This window comes from Ascaphus truei, chromosome 8, assembly GCF_040206685.1.
Source record: "Ascaphus truei isolate aAscTru1 chromosome 8, aAscTru1.hap1, whole genome shotgun sequence".
Classification (NCBI taxonomy): Eukaryota; Metazoa; Chordata; class Amphibia; order Anura; family Ascaphidae; genus Ascaphus; species Ascaphus truei.
The window spans coordinates 90611653-90633115 of NC_134490.1; the positions used below are offsets into that span (position 1 = coordinate 90611653).

Below are 21463 nucleotides of genomic sequence, written 5' to 3' on the forward strand. Positions count from 1 at the left end.
GAGAGTGAGGTCTGAGAGAGAGTGAGGTCTGAGAGAGAGAGTGAGGTCTGAGAGAGAGAGTGAGGTCTGAGAGAGAGAGTGAGGTCTGAGAGAGAGAGTGAGGTCTGAGAGAGAGAGTGAGAGTGTGTGAGAGAGTGAGAGTGTGTGAGAGTGTGTGAGAGTGTGTGAGAGAGTGAGAGTGTGTGAGAGAGAGTGAGTGTGTGAGAGAGAGTGAGAGAGAGTGAGAGTGTCTGAGAGAGACACCAACTGCGCACTGCAACTGTTAGGTATGTATATACAGCTTTGTTTTTACTTTGGGCGCGCGGAAAAATCCTGATCGCCTTGGGGAGCCTTGAACCGAAAAAGTTTGGGAACCACTGATCTAAGTGGTATATTTATAGGCCGTATGCATACAATTAAAGTAACAGCACATTATTAAATATGCAGTCAGGGAAGTCAAGCGTTTCTTTAGTCAGTCGCAGAGGCTTGGAAAATTTAAAGAGCTGTTTTTTTTAAAAGGGGACTTTTCAGCTGGGCTCTGAATTGGAACTTGAAGGTGCCTGATGGATACAGAGTGGAAGAACATTCCATATTAGGGAGAGATTCGTAAAGAGGTTTAAGATGGGAGAGGTGAAAGATTAGACAACCTTGAATTGACTGTAAGAAGTGAGTACGGTATAACGAGAGATCAGAGTTGAGACATAGGGTGCTGCAGATGAGTGTGGTGCTTTAAAGAAAAGAAGGATATTATTTTAGTTCATACTGTACAGAGATTAATAGAAAGCCAGAAGAGAAAATTCAGGATATCAGAAGCTGATCTAGAAAGTAGGAGATAATTTGAGAAGCAGCATTTTGGATGGATTGTAAGAAAGATGTGAGACAGAGAGGCCAGTTATGAATGTTGCAGTAATCAATATTGAAGAGCACACAAGCATGTTTTAGAGATTATGGAACATACAGTAAGAGGAGGCGTACTGTATCTTAGCAATGTTGTGAATGAAGAAACAGCAAGATTTAGTAACAGTGTCTATATGTGGGGAGAAGAAAAGGAAAGAGTTTAATGTACTGTAATTCTTAGAGAGGGTACTTGCAAGACAGATGGCAGTGTTATTGATTTAAATAGAGAAGGGGACACTAGGGCCAGGTTTGGAAGGGAATATGAGGAGCTCTGTCTTAGGCTAAGTCCCCGTTATTGCTGATCGGGCTGAGTGGGCGGTGCTTGCAGAGAAGACTTACATATATAGATATATGTAAGTCCCCGCTCATGCGGTGCGTGCACGCGTGCACACACACTCAGCCGCGATCGGCGCTTATCAAAACACAAAATCTATACTTACCACATGCTCAGCTGGCCCGCAATGACTCCCTCCCCGCCCCCCGCATACATTAGGACACCCGGCGCTCATGCTTTGAGCGCTCTCCAAGCACGAGCGCGCTCAGCGCCAGCGGGGCCTTAGCCATGTTAAGCTTGAGACGACAGTCATGCAGGATGAGATTGCTGAGAAGTACTCTACAGGTGTAAGGTCAGCTATAGATAAGTATAGTTATGTGTCATCAGCATAGTGATCCAAAGAAGTCAATAAGGTCACCCAGAGAGAGCATGCATAGAGAGAATATTACATTGAAGATTAGTTCCAGAAAAGTAGATGAGGACATAGCACAAGACACGAAGGAACGGTGAGAGGTAGAAATAGAGGGCAATGCCATGGATGCTTTGAGGGTGGTTAACAGTATTGAAAGATGAAATTTGGCAATATTGAAGTCATTAGCTACCTTGCCGAGTATGGTTTCTGTAGAGTATGCTGTGTGGAAGCATGATTGGAGATGGTCAAGTAGGTTATGGGAGTTGAGAAAGTGAAGTATACTGTATGTAAACAATTTGATCCAGAACGTTAGGCTAGGTTGCAAGGCACACAAAGCACAGCCCTCTATGGGGCAGGCCCCAGTCAGCATGTGTGCACAAGCCTCGATGTGCTACCACCTTGGCCAAAAGACAAGATTTTTGTCTTCTGGCGTGGCGCCTGAGCATTGGCCACGTCACGGAGGCGGTTCAGCCAATGAGGGCAAACCAACCACGCGATGTCATGGCCCTGCCCCTGCAATGCCTCTCCCCCCTGAATCTCCTGTTCTTCAACCATAAACCACAGGTCACGGCTGAAACAGGTGCACACGTCGCCAGACGCTCCGGCGAACGTGCAGCCATGACCACTGGGGCCGTAGCCTTAGAGGCAAAAGGAAAGAGGGAGATAGGGTAATAGTTTGAATGTGAGGTACAGTCAAGGTGCTATTTTTAAGACTAGGATGAACAATAGCGGGTTTAAAAATAGATGGAAAAGATTCAAAACAAAGAGAGGCATTAAAGATATCAGTGTGGATTGGGACCAGGGTAGAACCACGAGGTTTCAGAAGGTGGGATGGAATGAGAGAGAGGCTGCATGTGGTGGAGGTTGAGGAGGTTGAGGAGAAGAGTAGCTGTAGTTTAGATAAGACAAACTATCCATATGAGCCAAAATGTAAAAAAAATGTATTCCATAGAATAAATAGAAGTTGTTGTCCATGTTCTTTATTATTAATCTTTTAGTACAAATACAAAGAAATGTAAGTTATCTTATCATGGATGAGAGAAGTGACTAGTTGAGGAATGAATGCCCCAAGTAAACACATCTGCAAACAATATACATTACCTGTTACCAAAAATACGAACTTACCATTATATATTTCATGTGTAGCCCTGTTTCTCCCCCTCTCTGGAAACATGTTGCTGCTACTACTGATGTTTTGGTGCGTGCATACCTGTGAGGGTCCAGGAGAGCTGAGAGTACGCGATTGGGTGGGCATCACGACAGGCTTACGGTGATCCTTATGTTCTTTCCATGGTGATACAGCGCCTTCAGACATGGCAGGCTGCAGGCAGTCCCTACCATGACAGTATTTTCTCTCCAATACCTCTGGCAAATAGACCGCAACTCAACCAGGGGTATATACATGAGTTCTTTATTTGTAGCAACCATTGCAAGTTGTAAACAGCGTTGCATATAGGAGAGAAGGGGTCTCAGATCCCTGGATGGTGCTGACCAGCAGTTAATGGTTGAGGCCTTGTGCCATGCACAGATCTTGCTCTCCCAGCCCCAGGAGGGTGGAGGAGAACTTGACACACTCTTCTCTCCCCAGGAGGGGTGGAGGAGGACTCACACCTCCTCTCCCTAGGAGGGATAGAGTGGAACTCACTCCTATAATTTGGAACATCCTCCCTAATGCAAAAGGGGAGGGCAGAGCATCTGCACCAGAATTAGCTGCAACACAGACTTCATGACATCACCTCTCTTGCCACTCAGGGAGGCGGTGTGTGGGGGGTAAACCCCACAGGATAGCCTGTCACTGCCTGTAGCAAGTGGGACTTACGTGACAGGAGGGGCAGAAAGATAGCTGGACCAGCCATGGCTATAAACACATCTACAGTAGTTACCTACATACAGAAGATTTTCTGTAAATTTGCTTGGTGTGTTATACAGTACCAATCATGCATGATTTTGTTATGTGTAAGGATAATTTTGGAATTAATAAAACTTTTACACTACAGAATGTGCAAAGTTCCAGCTCTTTTACAAATCTTTTTCTGATATACAGGAAGGCCCTGCTTCTTGGCGCCATGCTTTTCGGCGATCTGCCGATACGGTGGAACCATGAAGGGGGTCGCCATTTTTGTGTATGCACAGAAAGGGCCGGTCCTGGGTCGTGCATGCGCAGAATGGGGGTGTTTGCCGATGTTGTGCATGCGTAGAACATCGCATTGCTGGTCTACACATGCGCACATAACAAAAATTGCCCATTCCGCTTTTCCGCGGGTCCTAATAACACAACCAGTCGCATGACTGGGGCCCTGCTGTTATCACATTCAGACAATGTGTTGTCTGCTAATTTGTCTCTAACTCCATCATTCATGACTCCAAACATAATTTTTCATCTAATTGATGAAAATGTAAAGTTTAAAACACATCCATCAACCATCAATCTGAAATTAACTGTATTTCCAAAAATCAGATCTTCGTAGATCGCAATTGATCTGCAATATTTAAAATGTTTACATCTCTGTCATGCTCAGTATTGTGGACAAAATAAATACCATTATCTTTCTAAGGAGACCAACTAATAACTTATTTAGTTTTAAATGTGAGTTATTCCAGATTATTAAACTTGGAAATGCATCAAAATCAAAATGTTATGTAAACCGTACCAATAAATAATGGATGTGAAAATACTTAAATGTCTCTGTTGGAAGGCATTGGAATAGATTATGAATCTAAGATGTACACACACCATATCTACTTATCTACTTATTGCATGTAGGAGGTAAAAAACAATGTATGCTTGGCTCAAAAGACTCATAGATATTTTTGGAATCACGACAGGCACCTTTCATCCAACGCATTCTAAGCAAGTTTCTACTGAATTGGGGTTTACTGTATTTCCTTTGCATTAGAACTGAGTAATAATGTTAGGTGTTGTCATTTGTAGGAAAATGCTAGTGGGTAATGAGGTAAAATCTTGTATTGCAACCATTTTGAGTGCAGACGTTTTTCCAGCTAATGTCAACTTCAAAAGTTTCTAGCAATAAAGTTCTAATTTGATACGTTAGTGCAAGCTTGCAGTGGTTATAAGATGTCATCAGCAGTCAACAGCTTTTCCGGGGCCCAGGAGTCTCCATCTGGGCTCAGGGTTGTGGGGTGGGAAGGGATTTGTCCACTCCCCCCCATCGGCTGCCCTGCAAGTCCACCAACTACCTCTCTCACATTCTCTGTTCTCTCTCTATCACACACTTCCTCTCTCTCCCTTCGTCCCCCTTACTCTACCCACCTTTTTTATATCCTCCTCTGCATTCTCTCTTACTGTCCCCCCTCTCCCCTCTTCACCAATTCTCTATCACTCTTTCTCTCCTTATTTCTAGCAACCCCACTTAACCTCTCTTACTCACTCTTTCTCTCTCACCCCTCCTCTTTCTCTTCCCCTCTCACCATTTTCCTCACTATCCTTGCCTCCTCTCTCATTCTCCTTCCCGCTTTCTCATTCTCCCACTTCTCTCAGTACCCCCTCTCTCTCACGTATTCCTCACTCTTTCTCTCTCTCCTACACTGCCCTCCCTCAGGCCCTACCTGTGTAACGTGGGTATAGGGTCCACTACCTGGCCTGGGATAGATGTCCCTGCACTTCCCCCCTGTTGGTGAGCCTGATTGTCATGGCATATTTTTAAGAGATTGTTTGTCATTTTTACATTCTTTAGACCATATGAAATATAATTACTTTAACTAAATTGCAATAAGCATTTAAAGGTTGCATCTCAGTATTAGAACTACTTGCTTTCATTCTAATTTGTGAAATGTAGATTGTAAGAATAGAATAGTGGTATTATAGTTTGCTGTTAATACAGTAGGGTTTTCTAGATGACATTTCCAAATGTGTTAATATTTTAAATTAAATAACGATAGTAATAATTTTATTTCATATAGCGCTCTTCTCCCAATGGGACTCAAAGCGTTTCCAATTACAGTATAGCGCACGGTACACAGCACATATTAATTTTTACAGGTCTGTACCTGCCCAGGTGAGCTTACAATCTATATTTTTGGTGCCTGAGGCACAGGGAGATAAAGTGACTTGCCCACGGTCACAAGGCGCTGACCAGGAATTGAACCAGGCTCAATGAGCCACTGTTCCCTTGAAAATCAAATGTAGAAGCACATGCACACCGCTGGTAGGTGCTGGAGGGGGGTACTTATCTGCCGGTGCGCTGTATCCAGGGAGGTCCAGACATCCCAGAGGTACTTAAGCAAAGGAATGGAAGCAGGCACACGGTCTTTCTAAAGGTGGCACAATAAACTGCACCTTTAGAAAGACCGTGTGCCTGCTTCCATTCCTTTGCTTTTCCCTTGAAAATCAAGCCAGGTAATATACTGTACAAGTTTGGTTTAGAATAGAGAAAAAGAGGCAGCATTATGTGAAGGTAGGAAAGAAGTTTTCATTTTCCCATGTTCAGCACTGTTTTATGCTACAACATATGTATTTTCATTATACTCACGAAAAATGACTTGCACATGAGATCTCATCAGCCGGTTCATAGACTTCATACTCTTCCATTAATTTACACGAATGTTTGCACGAAATTTGCACTATGCTATAGAATAGATGGCTCAAAAATGTAAACTATGTGTAAATTGCAGAGAGAAAGACTTACATCTCGGTCCAAAACTCGTCCAGTGCTATTGAGGTATAGCCTTTGAGTGATTGGATCCAGAATCACCCAGTAATCCACATTATCCTTCAAGGAAATGTCTATAGTTGGGTTAGGCCCTCCAGCTGTGCCTTTAATCTGCATATTGTCCACAAGAATTGTGCCTGTTGGGAAAAAAATATTAGAAGACAATTTAGCAAATAATCAATCACATTATAAATTAATAACGGAAATCTAAACAAGCAAAAATATTAGGCTTTTGTAGTTCCCACTCTATTCATTAATCATGCAATTCAAGACATCCACCTTCTCCAAGTGGTCTACTAGGGAGGGTAATTTGTATAAGAGCAAATAGATCTGAAGTGCTGAGTTCATGGTCATTGCTCAGAATAGGAAACAAGAAATCAATACAATGACAAAGCAAAGACAAAATGAGAATCAAGTAATTAGTGCGTGTGCACTAACTATATAAATTGTGAAGGTTGCAAAGGTATTCAGAAAATCTCTTGAAGCTCTTAGTGTCTCATATGTATAGTACTAAGAACCACAACATATCCTTAAACTGTATCCTATGTATGACATTGTATTGCAAAAGCTGTGTTTCTACTCAGAAGCAAAGGAAAATAATGACATTAAAAAACATTCTGTGTATAAAACCTTACTTCCTGAGAATTTTGTAAGATAAAATATTTAATATTTATCAAAGAAAAATACCCAGTTTGAACGACAAACATTTATCACCTGGAATTTGAAAAGTATGTATAGATGATGTCACTATTTGAGGAGTTATAGAAGAATGTGGCTCTATATTTACTAAGCAGTATTCTACTATAAAAACCAATCAGTTGCTGAAATACGCCTTACAGTCCATTAAAGTCAATGAGCTATAATATATCTTTCAGGCTAGAGGTGTCTTATAGCAGAAGATTGCTAGTATGGGCCTGAATCTCTCCCACACTATAGAGATGAAGCCAACATTATTACGCCCATTATCGTGCAGTAAGACCCCTATCCACTAAAGAGTTTTACGCTTTAGAACACCCTAACTCCCATTTAAATGACTAGTAAAGATGTGCTAAAGCTTAGTACACTTTAATGAATATATGCCTCAATCAGGTGATTTGGAGCCCAAGTCACACAAGTTCATTGAATTGCAAATCAGACAATGATGATGTAACAGGGACTTATCCCTGTTTAAATAAAGCTGTGTCAGAGATCCGAATCCAGCAGGGAGATGTTTAATTGCAGCCATTCAATTAGCCAGGCTTCACCTGGATAATCAGAGCTCTAGAAAAGCCTCCTGTGAGAAACAGAGAGAGATTCCTTAGCACACAACAGTGCTGACACAGGAGAGAGACACTGGCTTGAGCACAAAGGCTGTGCTGAGATCAAGACACCCGGACACCACAGACCTGAAGGGTCACCTGCTTAAGGTACCACTTGAGACTTTAGGGTGGTAGGCTGGTAAGGGGATTTTCCTCCCAGTCTTGTAGAGAGGAACTGGGGAAGTAAATTAGCCCTTACACAAAGGATAGGTGTTTGTTTCTTTGTTTATTTTATTTTTTGTATGCTGTATAGAGTTTGAAGGAGCAGGCTCAATAAAGCCAAGTTTTAATTTCCCCCTAACCAGTCTCCATTAGTGTTCACCATGAACACATCTCTTACAGACCAGTTAAAGCTTGCCCTTTCAGAAATGTGATATTGTGCGATAATGGATGTGATAACATAATCCATTAAATTATGAACTCAATAAATATTATTTTCAAGTCTATCTTTATCTCCAGAAACATTAACACATTTCCCAGACAACACAGAACTTATGTGCTAAAATAGTGCTGACATATTGACTTCTAATATTTCACCCCAAAAAAATAGTAAACTTTTAGAACTTGTATCTCTGACATCCCATTGTGCAGTCAGGTCTGCTTTTGGTTCACAGCTAAGACACTGGCCATTTGTTTTACTGTGTACATTAATATCATTACTTATGCAGCGTTGATTGCGTTACCCTTCTTGTTCCTTTTAACAATGATCCCCATAAATAAACACACATTCCTTATCATCCTTTGGTGAAAAAAAGGCCGCAGCAATGTTATTATTACAAGTTCTTAACAAGAGATTATATCCTCAGAACCCCTGGACCCTGCCAACTTGTAGCCTCAAAATCGTATGTCACAACACCATGCTAGTCACCAGCTTTCTCCTCCCCCAAACTCCATCCCCATTTACCACAACAGTAACCACACCCTCTTGGGACCATGCTATCACTCTTCACAATACTAACCAGTTACCAGCATTTAAATACTCATATCTAGGGCAAGGGATCAGTGCCCCACTTGCCCACTGTGATAAGTACCATTTTACTTTATTCTTCACCTTTATTTTTTAACCATCTTTCCCAAACATAAACAACACCAAGGGTGTGTCATCTTTTCTGCATGTTGCTCTTGCCAAACAACAAAGAACCATTGTGCAACTGTGGCTATCTTCTACTTAGTCCCCTCCACCTTCTATCCCAACCAATCCCATTAACCAATAGCACTCAAAGAAATGTGCCCTTAACCCCTGTTGTTCCACTTCACATCTAGCACAGTCATGCACCCTTCTGCTTATGCCATACTATGGCTCCTGGGTGCTCTTTCTTTTGACATGTATATTCACATAAAGACATTGAAGTATAACAATAGGTATAGCAACAATGACAATGGCTGAAAATAAATATACAGTTAGTTAGCACTATCTATCTATACATACACATATATATATACAGTGTTCGACAAACCTATACATTTGCACGCCCCGGGCGAGTGGATTTAACATAGATTTTTGGGTGATTTGTCGACCACTGTGTATATATATATATATATATATATATATACATACATATATACACACACACACACACATATATATATATATATATACATATATATATATATATATATATACAGCTCAACTCCGTTATAGCGTAATCCGCTATAACGTGGTTTGAGTATGGACTCTGAATTAAAAAAAAACACATTTTTTTTTGCACACTGCACACTGCACATACTCACTGCACACTGCACACACTCTCAGCACACTGCACAGACTCGCAGCACAGACTCGCAGCACACACTCACAGCACAGCAAACACAGCACACACAGACACACAGCCCCCCCCCCCTATCTTTGGTGTCACAGCCCACCCCTACCCCCACCCCCACCTTTGGGGGCATCATGGAGCTGCTGGGGGGGGCGCAGTGTGAGGCTGGGGGATCAGTGAAGGGATCAGTGCGAGGCTGGGTGGGGGAATTGGTGGGGGGGAGATCGGTGTGAGGATGGAGGATTGGTGCGGGATCCATAGTTGCATGGTGTGGAGTTGCTGAGGGGAGTCCGGGAAATGCTGGGAGAATAACAGTTGCTCCTAGGGGACATGTAGGGGCTCACTCCACCTCTTCCCCCCTCCTCCCTCCTCCCCCCGATCCCCCGATGTGGTGGATGTAGGAGTTTGAGCTTTCTGGGAATGTGTGATAATCAATTTCTGACTGGTAACAGTCTATGGAGGTTAGGTGGCACCTCCCCCCAGAGCTCGCCCCTCCCCACCTTTTTAACTTGGGAGGTTCTGGCAACTTGCTGAATGGACAGGATTCACTGCAGTTCCTTTCCCTCATACAGAGGTAACAGGAAGGGTTCACAGTTTTAGGGTTAGGACCTGCATTTTTGGTTTACCTTGACGTTTGGTATTCAGGCTTACGATGCTTTGGCCAAAGGGTTTAACTAAAAAACCAAGTAATTACTATTATTATTCAAGTATTTAAACTTTATACTCATTATCATATATGTTTTGTCAATTTGATGTAGCATTGGGCACCCGTGTCTTCTGTTGTACGTATACATTTGCCACGCTCAGTAGCACTCATTTTGGCATAAATATATATTCATGATGTGGTGGATGTAGGAGCTTGAGCTATCTGGGAATGTGTGTTTATGTGAATGGGGGGGGCTATATATATACAGCTCAACTCCGTTATAGCGTAATCCGCTATAACGCGGTTTGAGCATGGACTCCGAATTTAAAAAAAAAACATTTTTTTTGCACACTGCACACACTCACAGCACACTGAACACAAAAACAGCACACTGCACACACAGCACATTGCATACACACAGCACACTGCACACACTCACAGCACACACTCACAGCACACACAGCAAAGCACACACAGCGCACACAGACACACAGCGCACACAGACACATAGCCCCCCCCCCCTACCTTTGGTGTCGCATCCCACCCCCACCTTTGGGGGCATCGTGGAGCTGCTGGGGGGGAAGGGGTGCGAGGCTGGGGGATCAGTGACGGGATCAGTGCGAGGCTGGGTCGGGGAATCGGTGGGGGGGGATCGGTGCGAGGATGGAGAATTGGTGCGGGATCCGTGGTTGCATGGTGTGGAGTTGCTGAGGGGAGTCCGGGGAATGCTAGGAGAATGACAGTTGCTCCTAGGGGACAAGTAGGGGCTCACTCCACCTCTTCCCCCTCCTCCCTCCTCCCCCCGATCGGGCGCACGGTGGCCATTTTTAAAAAAAAATTAGCGCGACCCCAGTTATAGCGTGGTCGGATCAGGTGGCCCCGAGGACCGCGCTATAACGGAGTTGAGCTGTATATAATAAGTGAAATAGGACCAAAACACGTGAAGTATAAGAGATTAAAATATATACACACACACATATATACATACATATATATATATATACTGTATATATATATATATATATATATATATATATATATATAAATATACATACACATAGTTGTGTTTCACTAGGATAGAAGCACACAGTAGGTTTGTTGAAATTAAAGATGCAGTTATGTCTAGCAACATCCAGTATGTTATAGCTGCAAAAAAGTAGAAGCAATCTGCCATGCAGAACCTTCTTTATACAGTACTTTTTATGTTTGTTTCAGAGTCCAAATGTGCAATAACTATGTCATGAGGCACACAAAATGTTAACGGTTCAGTCTCAAAGTAACCAGCCACAAAATAACCGTTTGTACAATTGCACAGTCTAAATGACTTTCCTGAACACAATGTATATAACCATGGTAATGGCAAATATTTGTCTTCTTTCATTTTTTGGGAACTTAAATACTCATTTACAGTAATTTCTTAGGGGCCTCTGAATGGGAAAGTCAGGCATTATTGCACCCGCTGACACATTCGTCTACCGCTTTTTTGCACGTTGCTAATGCATTTTCAGTGGAAGTTGTGCCTGCTGGCGCATGGTGTGTCCCACTGCTATAACAGAGGCAACTTTACGTTTGCACTTTTGAATCCATTGTTTCCATGGCACTTGCACTATAAACACTGTTGCAGCAGTAAAATGTTATCGTGCAATAATTGGTAACACCTGCAATACCTTTAAGATATTACATTGTACAGATGTTGACACCAGTGTTTGATTAGGTATCATACATCCAGATGTAGCCAACTTTACTTAAAATATAACGCAGGATTTTGTGTCGTGTAACTCTTGTGTAAAATTGTGTGTTAGCCTATCGTGTTAATGGTGTAACGCAAATTATGACATTTCTTAATGAATTTCAGTCACAAGGTGGCGCTGTAGTGTGCCTGCATTGTATTATTGGTGGCTGCCATATAGTCTGTACTGTATGCAACATAACTTGTCTGTACAGCAAGAGTATGCGCATACACACTGAGACAAAGCAGTGGAGGAGCAACCACATTTTCTATACATTTGTTTCTGGTGTCAGTGGCAGTAACCACGTTTATCATGTGTGCTGCATAACAGCAAGCTTATGAAAAATGAATGAACAGATCGATCACATGGCTCCTAAAAATAATAAACATGACAACCAAACCCATACGGATACCTTATTGCCCAGGGAATCCCTTGATGAAGGGATCTTAGCCTGGCAAAATGTGTTGAAAACAATTATGCCCTCCATTGCACACAATTTGACTTGTTTTAAAGCTGATCTATCAGAATGGAAATAACGATCAGCAACAGTAAAGAATAACAGTGCTGGAAAAGCTCTACTCTCAGACAGTAGTTTAAATTGTGTTTGATTGTCCTAGTCTGGATGCCGTACAGTGACTGAAAGAAGCTTTGCAGAGGAAAGTAAGCGATTTTGAATGCATACAGTATCAAGAAGAAACAATCTACGGATTATTAGCATCCTTGAATCTGTGACCAGTATTGTGCCAAAAATGGTCTGGAGTAGATCCAAGGTTTCTTGTGACATAAAAACCCCAGACTTGTTATTCCCAACCTCATGCACTTCTAAGAAAAGGTGAAGTATCTTCAAAGTTTCAGAAATATGCAATCATTTAATTATAAGGATGATAAACTATAGAGACGATTGACACAAAGAAAAGTAAAGGTGTCAAATGCTTACTTATCTACACTGCCAAACGGAGGATAACCACTGAAGATGGTACAAATATTTTTCATACTCTATTGGAGGCTCAGGAGTTCCTGGACTCTTGTATGGGCAGGTGCATGGGGCCTCTTGGATTGCCTCAGTTATCTCAATCTTCCAATTATTCAAGTCATGGAAAGTTATAAGCCTTTGTATTTCTGGCTCCATTTAGGGGAGAATCTTTTCCTCACCAGAAAGTTATTCAGTTCCCATTTATTACATTATATCGGTTATTTGTTATAATTTTTTCTTTCAGGGCCTCACTGCTGATACTTTGAAGTACAGCGATAAAGAAACACTTAGGGGCCTATGCTAGTAGCCTTCATAAACCAACCTGCTGGTCCTGTTATGCTGCCAGTTTTTTCAGCGCAGTTAACCCGGTATTCAGAAAGACTCTGAAGACCTGCGGATGCCGCAGCTAAATGCTCAAAACTGGCGAGGAGCAGCAATGTGATATGCGCCTCTCTCAAAAGGCCTCATTCGTCTACATGCAGCGATGTACTGCGATCTGGCCTGCACATATCTCGCCAGCGATCACAGGGTTTTAATAACAATTTTAATACTAGAGTACGTGAGCAGGGGGTCTCAGGAGCAGAACCGTGTACATTTGAGGTCCGGGAAACCCCTGTTTCCTGAGATACAGGCCCCATTATGGGGTGCCGGTATCTCCTTTGCATTTAAATGTCTCGCATCACGTGATCGAGGGATTTAAATCAATCCGATGCAGGAAAAATGCATTTTTTCTGTTCCTCTCTCTCCACCGCCTATGAAGCTTCTTGGCGGCTTCACGCCAACTTTTTCTGGTGAGAGGAATTTGGAAGTAAATCGCCATTCTAGAGCCTCGATAAGCCTCGATAACCTTATCGAGGCTACTAGAATTGCATGAGTTTCAAAACCTGCCGATAAGTGGCTTATCGCCTCTCACTTGGTGATGTGTTTATGACGGCAGCAAAAATTGGCGATTCAGCCCACTTATCGAGGCTTTCTGAATCGCTGTAGGCATTTTGGCCAATAACAGCTAAAAAGCCTCGATAAGTGGGTTATGAAGGCTACTTGCAGAGGCCTCTCAACCTTTTTTTTATGACCGTTTAAAGGAAAGTTCTGATTCTTCAATCAGATTATTAATTCAAATGAGTACATTTGGACCCTACATTAACGGTAAAGAAAATATTTACTAATAATGACGTTACTCTGGGGACCTGCAATCTTCCCTTAATTTTTTATTTCTCTATATTCTTGAAGTACTCTCTCCAACAAGTGTACACTGTTAACATAGTTTCTTAATATTGTGGTTTTAAGTCTTCAGTAAAAAGAAGGAACATTTTAGCACATTTAAATGTAATTAAAGTGGAGGTTGCCTTTATCCAAGAGTCTCACTTGACTCAAGATGGGCATCTAAACTAAAAACTGGGTACACAATTGCTTCTTGATTTCCTAGAGCAGAGCAGTACAGTAGCAATTCTTATTAGGAAAGGGTTTCCATTTAAACCTATGTTGGACGTAGCAGATCCTGAAGGTATGTATATTATTCAATACAGAAATTGTGTTGGCTAATATATATGACCCGAATAAACACAATCAACACAATAAACAAAATATTTAGTTCCCTGGTTGACAAACGTCTACTTCACAATGTTGCTAAATGTATTATTGTGGGAGACTTTAATGAGGTTGATGATGTATCTTTTAGATAAAATGTCTTTGGAAAGGTCAGTTGTTGATGGGTCAGCTCATCTAGCAAAAATAGCAAAATGTCAAGCGAAACTTACATATCTTAAAAAAAACAATTACACAACAGGTGCCCCATTGTGGTGGATCAAATCAAAAGAGACAAGAATGGTAGATTCATAATTCTGGTTGGTAAAATTGAGGGCCAATACTTAACTATTGACAATGTTTATGCCCAGTGTGAGGTTGATCCTGTATTCTTTACATCATTGTTTAACATGATGCGTAATCTAACTTGAGGATATACAATTTTGGCAGGTGATTTCAATAAGGTTCTGGATCCAGAACTAGAGAAATTTACTCAAGCTAGATACAACAGGAAGGAGGGAACAGCCATGTTAGTTAAAGGGTTGAAGGATAATCAATTGATAGATATCTGGAGAGAGCTTCACCCAAAAGAAAAAAGGATACACATTTTTTTCTCACCCGTATACAAGCTATAGCAGGATAGACTACTTCTTTCTATCAAACAGATTGGTCCCAAAGATCTCCTCTACCAGAATCCATGATATTTCATGGTCAGATCATGCACAAATAGAATTAAGGTGCTCTCAAATTAGTCTAGACTGACCGCGAGCAAATTGGAAGCTAAACTAATCAATTATACAAATCTCAGAGGTAATTCAAACAGTGAACACAGAGATAGAACAATGTTTTAGAATTAATAAAGACAGTGTGACATCCCAAACGAATCTATGGGAAGCCCATAAGGCAAGCCCATAAGGCAACTCTGCAATGCACACTTAATAGTATTGCCAGAGGCCGAAAAAAAGAGAGAGAGGCAAAAATACTTAAACTACAAACAAGGCTGAAGGAACTTTCGGCATTTCATAAATGTTATGGTTGAGCTGACACCTTAAAAGATTTAAAAGATGTTAGAATAGAGCTTAATATGCTCCTAACCTCCCAGGCTGAATAGTATTTGAGTTGGTCAAAAAGGAAGTGTAGCCCTCTTACCCCCACCCCCTTACAGAAGTTTTATGGAGAAGCAAACATGCCAGATACCTTACTAGCAAACAAAATTAGGAACAAACACTCAAATTATAATATTAAAGCAATTAGACTAAAATCAGGGAATGTGACCGCTAATCCCAAACTCATTGTAGAAGAATTAAAAAAATATTATGAAAATCTATATAATGGAGAAAAGGTCACAGAATGCCAACACGAGTCAAGCTTTGAGAGATTTCTTGGTGGACTCAAATCTGCCTGATTGAGAGGGTGGCATTGCAAAAAGACTTTACAACAGAAGAGATAATATAAGTAATTAAGAACTTAAAACCTTCCAAAGCTTCAGGCCCTGAGGGTTTTTTCAATGTATACTATAAAAACTTTACTAAATTATTAGACCCCCATCTTCTCCGAATGTTTAATACACTGCTAGCAGGTGCCTCATGACCGGAACACATGCTCCAGGAATCTATTTCTTTAATATATAAACAGGGCAAAGACCCAACATATTGTAAAAGTTACAGGCCAATATCCCTGATATATTCAGACATCAAAATCTATTATAAAATGTTGGCCTAGACTGATTCACCCAGACCAAGTAGTATTTATAAAAGATAGGCAAGCGGCCGACAATACTAGACAAATTATTGATCTGATTGATTTGGCCAACACAAAAAAGACCCAGGTTATGGTATTGAGTCTAGATGCCGAAAAAGCCTTTGACAGGATAGACTGGCCTTACCTAAATGTCACGCTTGGGGCATTTGGTTTCGGGGGCAGAATTTTAAAAGCAATTATGGCAATGTATTATGTGTATTACTACTGTGAAGCGCTATGTATATTAATGGTGCTATATAAATAAAGACATACTGTACATACATACACTGTATTGAAACCCGGTAACAAGAGTAATCCATCATGGCTTCCCATCAGAACTATTCACAATTGAGAGTGACACAAGTCAAGGTTGTCCACTATCACCTTTATTATTTGCCTTAAGTATGGAACCCCAAGCAGCACAGATTCGGAAAAATCCTGATACATCAGGAATACAAATAAATAAACAAACAAAGTGGCGCTCTATGCAGACAATGTTATATTAACATTATCAAGGCCTCTCACTTCTCTGGCTAATCTATCCAGTCTTCTAGAGAAATGTAATAGAATATCAGGATTTAAAATTAATCAAATAAAATCTGAAGCTTTAAATATTAACTTGCCAAAAGTAACAGAGAAACTAATAGACATCAATTTTAATTTTACTTGGCAACCCCGTGCTATTAAATATCTTGGAATTTATATTACAAACAATTATAAAACCTTATACCAGGCAAACTTTCCCAAATTGTTACAGACTCTAAGAGAAGACATAAGAATATGGTCCACAAACAATATCTCATGGATCGGCAAGATTTATTGTATTAAAATAAACCAACTTCCCCATAAACTTTATCTGTCTCAGACGCTCCCAATACCAATAATGCAGAAGGATATAATCTCTCTTCAGTCTTTGATCTCAAAATGTATTTCGAGATACAAAAGACCGAGAGTGCGGGGAAAGATTTTAAAAAGACCAAAATTGGCAGGGTGGCTAGCCGTACCTTGCTTGTTATCCTACTATAAAGCGGACCAATTATGCCAAATTTCCCAATGGCACATAGACCACAGTCTTCAAAGATTGGTAGCATTGGAAAAAGAAATCTGTGCTCCGCTGGAACTGCATAATTTAATTTGGTAGCCTAAATAGATTCTTAAATCTATAAGAGAAACGCTGTCCTCAATGACCAACTCGTTAGCAATCTGGGAGGCCTCTAAATTCAGTTGTTCACTGACTACAAAAAAACTCATTCATGACCCCCATATTTGACAACCCAGAGTTTGCTCCAGGCCTGAATAAGAAAGACTTTGTAATTTGGAAAGAGAAGGGGTTTACTAGGCTCTGGAATCTGGAGGGTAGGAAAAATATTACAACAATTGAACAAATTAAGTCAGAAAAACACATCCCACATGCAGAATTTTTTAGATACCTCCAGATCCATGCAATTTATAATAAATTTACATCCCGTTCCCCATTAACAAATTTCGAAAACCTCTGTATATTAGAAACAGTCACGAGTGGACTCAAATCTCTAATGTACAGGGAAGTAACCTGTTCTGGCACCATATATTCTAGAAAACTACACTATATGACCCAGTGGAAAGCAGATGTAGGTGAAGTGCTAGAAGAGGAGGAGTGGGACAAGATATTTATGTCGGCTGCTAAGAGCTCAATCTGTACGACGTTAAAAGAGAATGCATATAAAGTATTGATGAGATGGTATCTCACACCGCTTAAACTATCAACATTTGTTCCAGGTTACACCCCATTGTGCCCAAAACAAAGTGGAGAACAAGCAGATCTTTTACTTATGCTGTGGTTTTGACCTCAGATAGTGCCCCTTCGGGAGAAAATTAGAGATTGGTAAAAGAGGATTTGGGGCGTCACAATTCCCCTGGACCCTTGGTTGTTCCTTATAAACAGGCCAATGCAGGGTTTATGCAGAATAGAGAATAAATTAGTATCTCATTTTGCAACAGCAACAAGGTGCGAGATTGCAGCATTGTGGAAACAGAAAGAAATTCCATCCATTTCTAAAATTAGAAACAGAATTTGGTTTGTCTACCAGATGGAAAAATTAACGAGTTTGGTTAATGACCCTAGCACTAAATTTCAAAAACTCTGGTTTACATGGCTTACGCAAACAGACATCCCAGGGGTGAATAATATCACAATCCTGTTGATAGTATTAAAATGCATTCTCCTCTGACTGAATATGGGAGGGTATATGTGAAAAGAGAAAAAATATAATAGTGTAGCCAATTTAAATAAAGGCCCTATGTATAATACAGCGATGGTCTCACTCACAGACTGGATAGAATATATAGCGTGAATCAGAGATTCTTCTCTATCTGATAGGAGCCCTTTAAGAATCCTCACACATGGAGTTCTGCATGTAGGTCAGTGTTTCTTAATCCCTCAGGTGATGGTCCTCCCGAAAATAAAAGGCAGAGAGAGCCCCAATGGTATAATATTGCCACAATAGCAGATTGTATTAGAAAATATATGGTATAGCACTCACATTTGCAAAGAAATAGGGTACAGTGGAGAGAGCCAACCAGGTGATGCCGCTCGTGTATCGGGTCACAGCACCGCTTCACTTCCTCACTGGTCCAGGGAGAGTGAGACATGAGACGCAAAGAGCTGGGAACTGAGGGCACCGCAGCAATCATAGAGCACACTTCCGCCAGAGAATGAGACCTCACCAGCAGTGACGCATGAGGAAGTGAAGCGGCGCTGTGACCCGATACACAAGCGGCATCACCTAGTTGGTTCTCTCCACTGTACCCTATTTCTTTGCAAATGTGAGTGCCATTGGGCGGCTCTCTCTGCCTTTTATTTTCGGGGGACCATCACCTGAGGGATTAAGAAACACTGACCTACATGCAGAACTCCATGTGTGAGGATTCTTAAAGGGCTCCTATCAGAGAGAGAAGAATCTCTGATTCACGCTATATATTCTATCCAGTCTGTGAGTGAGACCATCGCTGTATTATACATAGGGCCTTTATTTAAATTGGCTATACTATTATATTTTTTCTCTTTTTACATATACCATTCCATGTGAGCAACCCGCGCTCCCCTTTACCAGGAGAAAGAAATTGTACAACGTTGGACCTTCGAACAGTTCAATTTAAGGGTTTTGAGCAGCTTTTTCTTCATTTTTATATTAGCACTATTAATACAACTATTGGGTGAAGGTTTTTATATATATTTCATCACATATATTTCATCACTTATATATTTCATCACTTATATGAAGAGTATTTATTATTTCACTATTAATAGGTGTTTATAATTATTATTTGTATGCACATTGTTTCACATTATTTCACTATTAATAGGTGTTTATAATCATTATTGTTTGCACATTGTTTCACATTATTACATAGAAGCGCCCGGTTCCTTTTTTTCTGAATATGGGAGGATCAGGACCAGGATAGGTTGATGCCGACCTAATAATAGAAGGTAAAAACTGGGACTGCATGGGAGACAAACTCGTGAACAGGACTTGGGGAGATGCAAATCAAAAAAGGACAAAAAGACACTCCTCCCCACCGCAAGGATATGTGTTCCCTATTCGTTATTTGATTTTCCTTTTTTTGTTACCAGAAATATGAAATGCATTGTTATTTGTATACTGTATTGAAACCTAATAAAATTTAAGTTACAAAAAAAAAATTGAATATGTTGGATCTTTGGCGGGTTTTGTTCCCTACAGACAGACTTTATATGCCTTGTGATATACTCAAGCAGAGGGTATTTGAGGTGCATAGGACCCAGCACTTTCCTGGGTGTGTACCCTTTCTCCCTCAACTGATCCCTAATTAATAGGCTGCCATTTAAAAGTCAGCACAGACACCTTCCTGTCCTGCTGCTGTGCTGAGATGAGAGCCCAGTGAGAGACTGCAGGGGGATCTGCGGACTGTCTGCAGATACTGTCTGCAGGGTCCAAAGTGGGGAAGGAGGTTAGTTCTCACACTGTTAGTTAGGGAGTAAGCTGTATTAGTCAGAACTCCAGAGTGGAGTAACAGTAGGTCTTTTGTTTTGTTTTTATCCTAAGTTAACCCTGTAAATAAACTCCTGTTCAAAGCCAAATCCGTACCCCCCTAACAAAATTGGACACTAATACATCAGTGTGGAACAATCCAATAAAATTTGGATTGATCCGCACTGATTTATTAGTGTCCAATTTTGTTTGGGGGTACGGATTTGGTCTAAAAATTCCAGGAAATGGATTTGAACTGTTTCACCCATCTCTAGTGCTAAACGGTCCATGATTCCTTTTATATAATTTTTGAAGATTTAATGTTGATGCCTACGTTTCTCATGAAGTTCATAGCTTTAAAATGGCAACAACAAATGAAAAAAAAATTACTGGAATCCCTTGCAAATAAAAGCACCAAAGACATTTCAAAGTTAAAGCTGCAGTTCAAGCAATATTCTGCATGTGTGTTTTTTTTTTTAATAAATCAAATCTGTAGTAAGAAAAAATACTTTTAGCATTTTCTGTTTTAAAAAAAAAAAAACAACTTTGAAAGACCAATGTTCTTATATTCTATTTTAACAAGCATGCTTGTTCCTATAGCAACGATTTACATTCCCCATATTTAAAGATGTCGCCAAACTTTGCCGATCAATAGACGGAGAACGAATTGACCGGCAGCTATGCAGTTCTTAAGGTAATTAGAGATTGCCCACATGAAACTATTGTAGTATAAAAAATAAATTTAAAAAAAAGACTGAACTGCAGCTTTAAAGACACAATCCGGACGGATTTTTGAGGATCCGATCCGTGGATTCCACACGGAATTCAATACAAATCTACACACTGATTAATCCACTGAGAGGGAGAAAGAGATTTCCCCCGCAGAATAATCGGTGTTCGGATTTTTTAACAATCCAGCCATGGATTTCAGAGTGCTCTCTAAAAGAAAATGTAAAATCCAAAACTGTGGATTTGCCTTTTTGAGACTGTTCCACGGACCAAAGGAACCGGCCGATCCTAAGAAGATCTAAATCTGCAAAAACAAATCGCACATCTCTAGTTATCACCAAAATCTCCGAGGAGCTGGAACACTTTTTTGGCCTTCCTCTTACATTTAGTTTAAGTGACATTTTATCAAAATGGTAGTTTATCCAAAAATTACTGATGCAAATGTCTCTTGTTTTGTTATTTAAAAATGATATCAAATGTTAAAAAAAATCTTTAGCAAACTTGTAAGAAAAAAATCTAAACAATGTCATTGCTTTGTCCAACTTCATTTTAGATACAGAAGCAGGTGATATCAACTTTCATAAATTGTAAAATGTTAACCTACTGTAGCATGCTTAACCAAGTGCTATAGGGATCAGTTCTACAATGCAATACATATGTGAATTACTGTATAATCTTGATACAGCTGTTTAAAGCAATCTCAATGCCTTAGACCTTGCATTAAAATTGGTCTTCTTTTCATTCTTATATTTTAAGCAATCCCTTAATTCTTGATACAATTAAAACCTGGAAATGTTTGCTGGGAAAACGTATTCTAAAGCCCAATATTTCTCTATAATTAC

The 21463-nt window shown here is 40.4% G+C and overlaps 1 protein-coding gene across 2 annotated transcripts in view; it reads right to left on the bottom strand.

Moving 5' to 3' along the window:
* PCDH15 (protocadherin related 15) overlaps positions 1 to 21463 on the bottom strand; it is a 1763546-nt gene that overhangs the window by 1222884 nt on the left and 519199 nt on the right. For both annotated transcript variants that reach the window (XM_075612935.1, XM_075612934.1), the window contains exon 5: positions 6209 to 6369. In XM_075612935.1, the coding sequence (XP_075469050.1) occupies positions 6209 to 6369 (161 nt within the window). The remainder of the gene's footprint in view (positions 1 to 6208; positions 6370 to 21463) is intronic.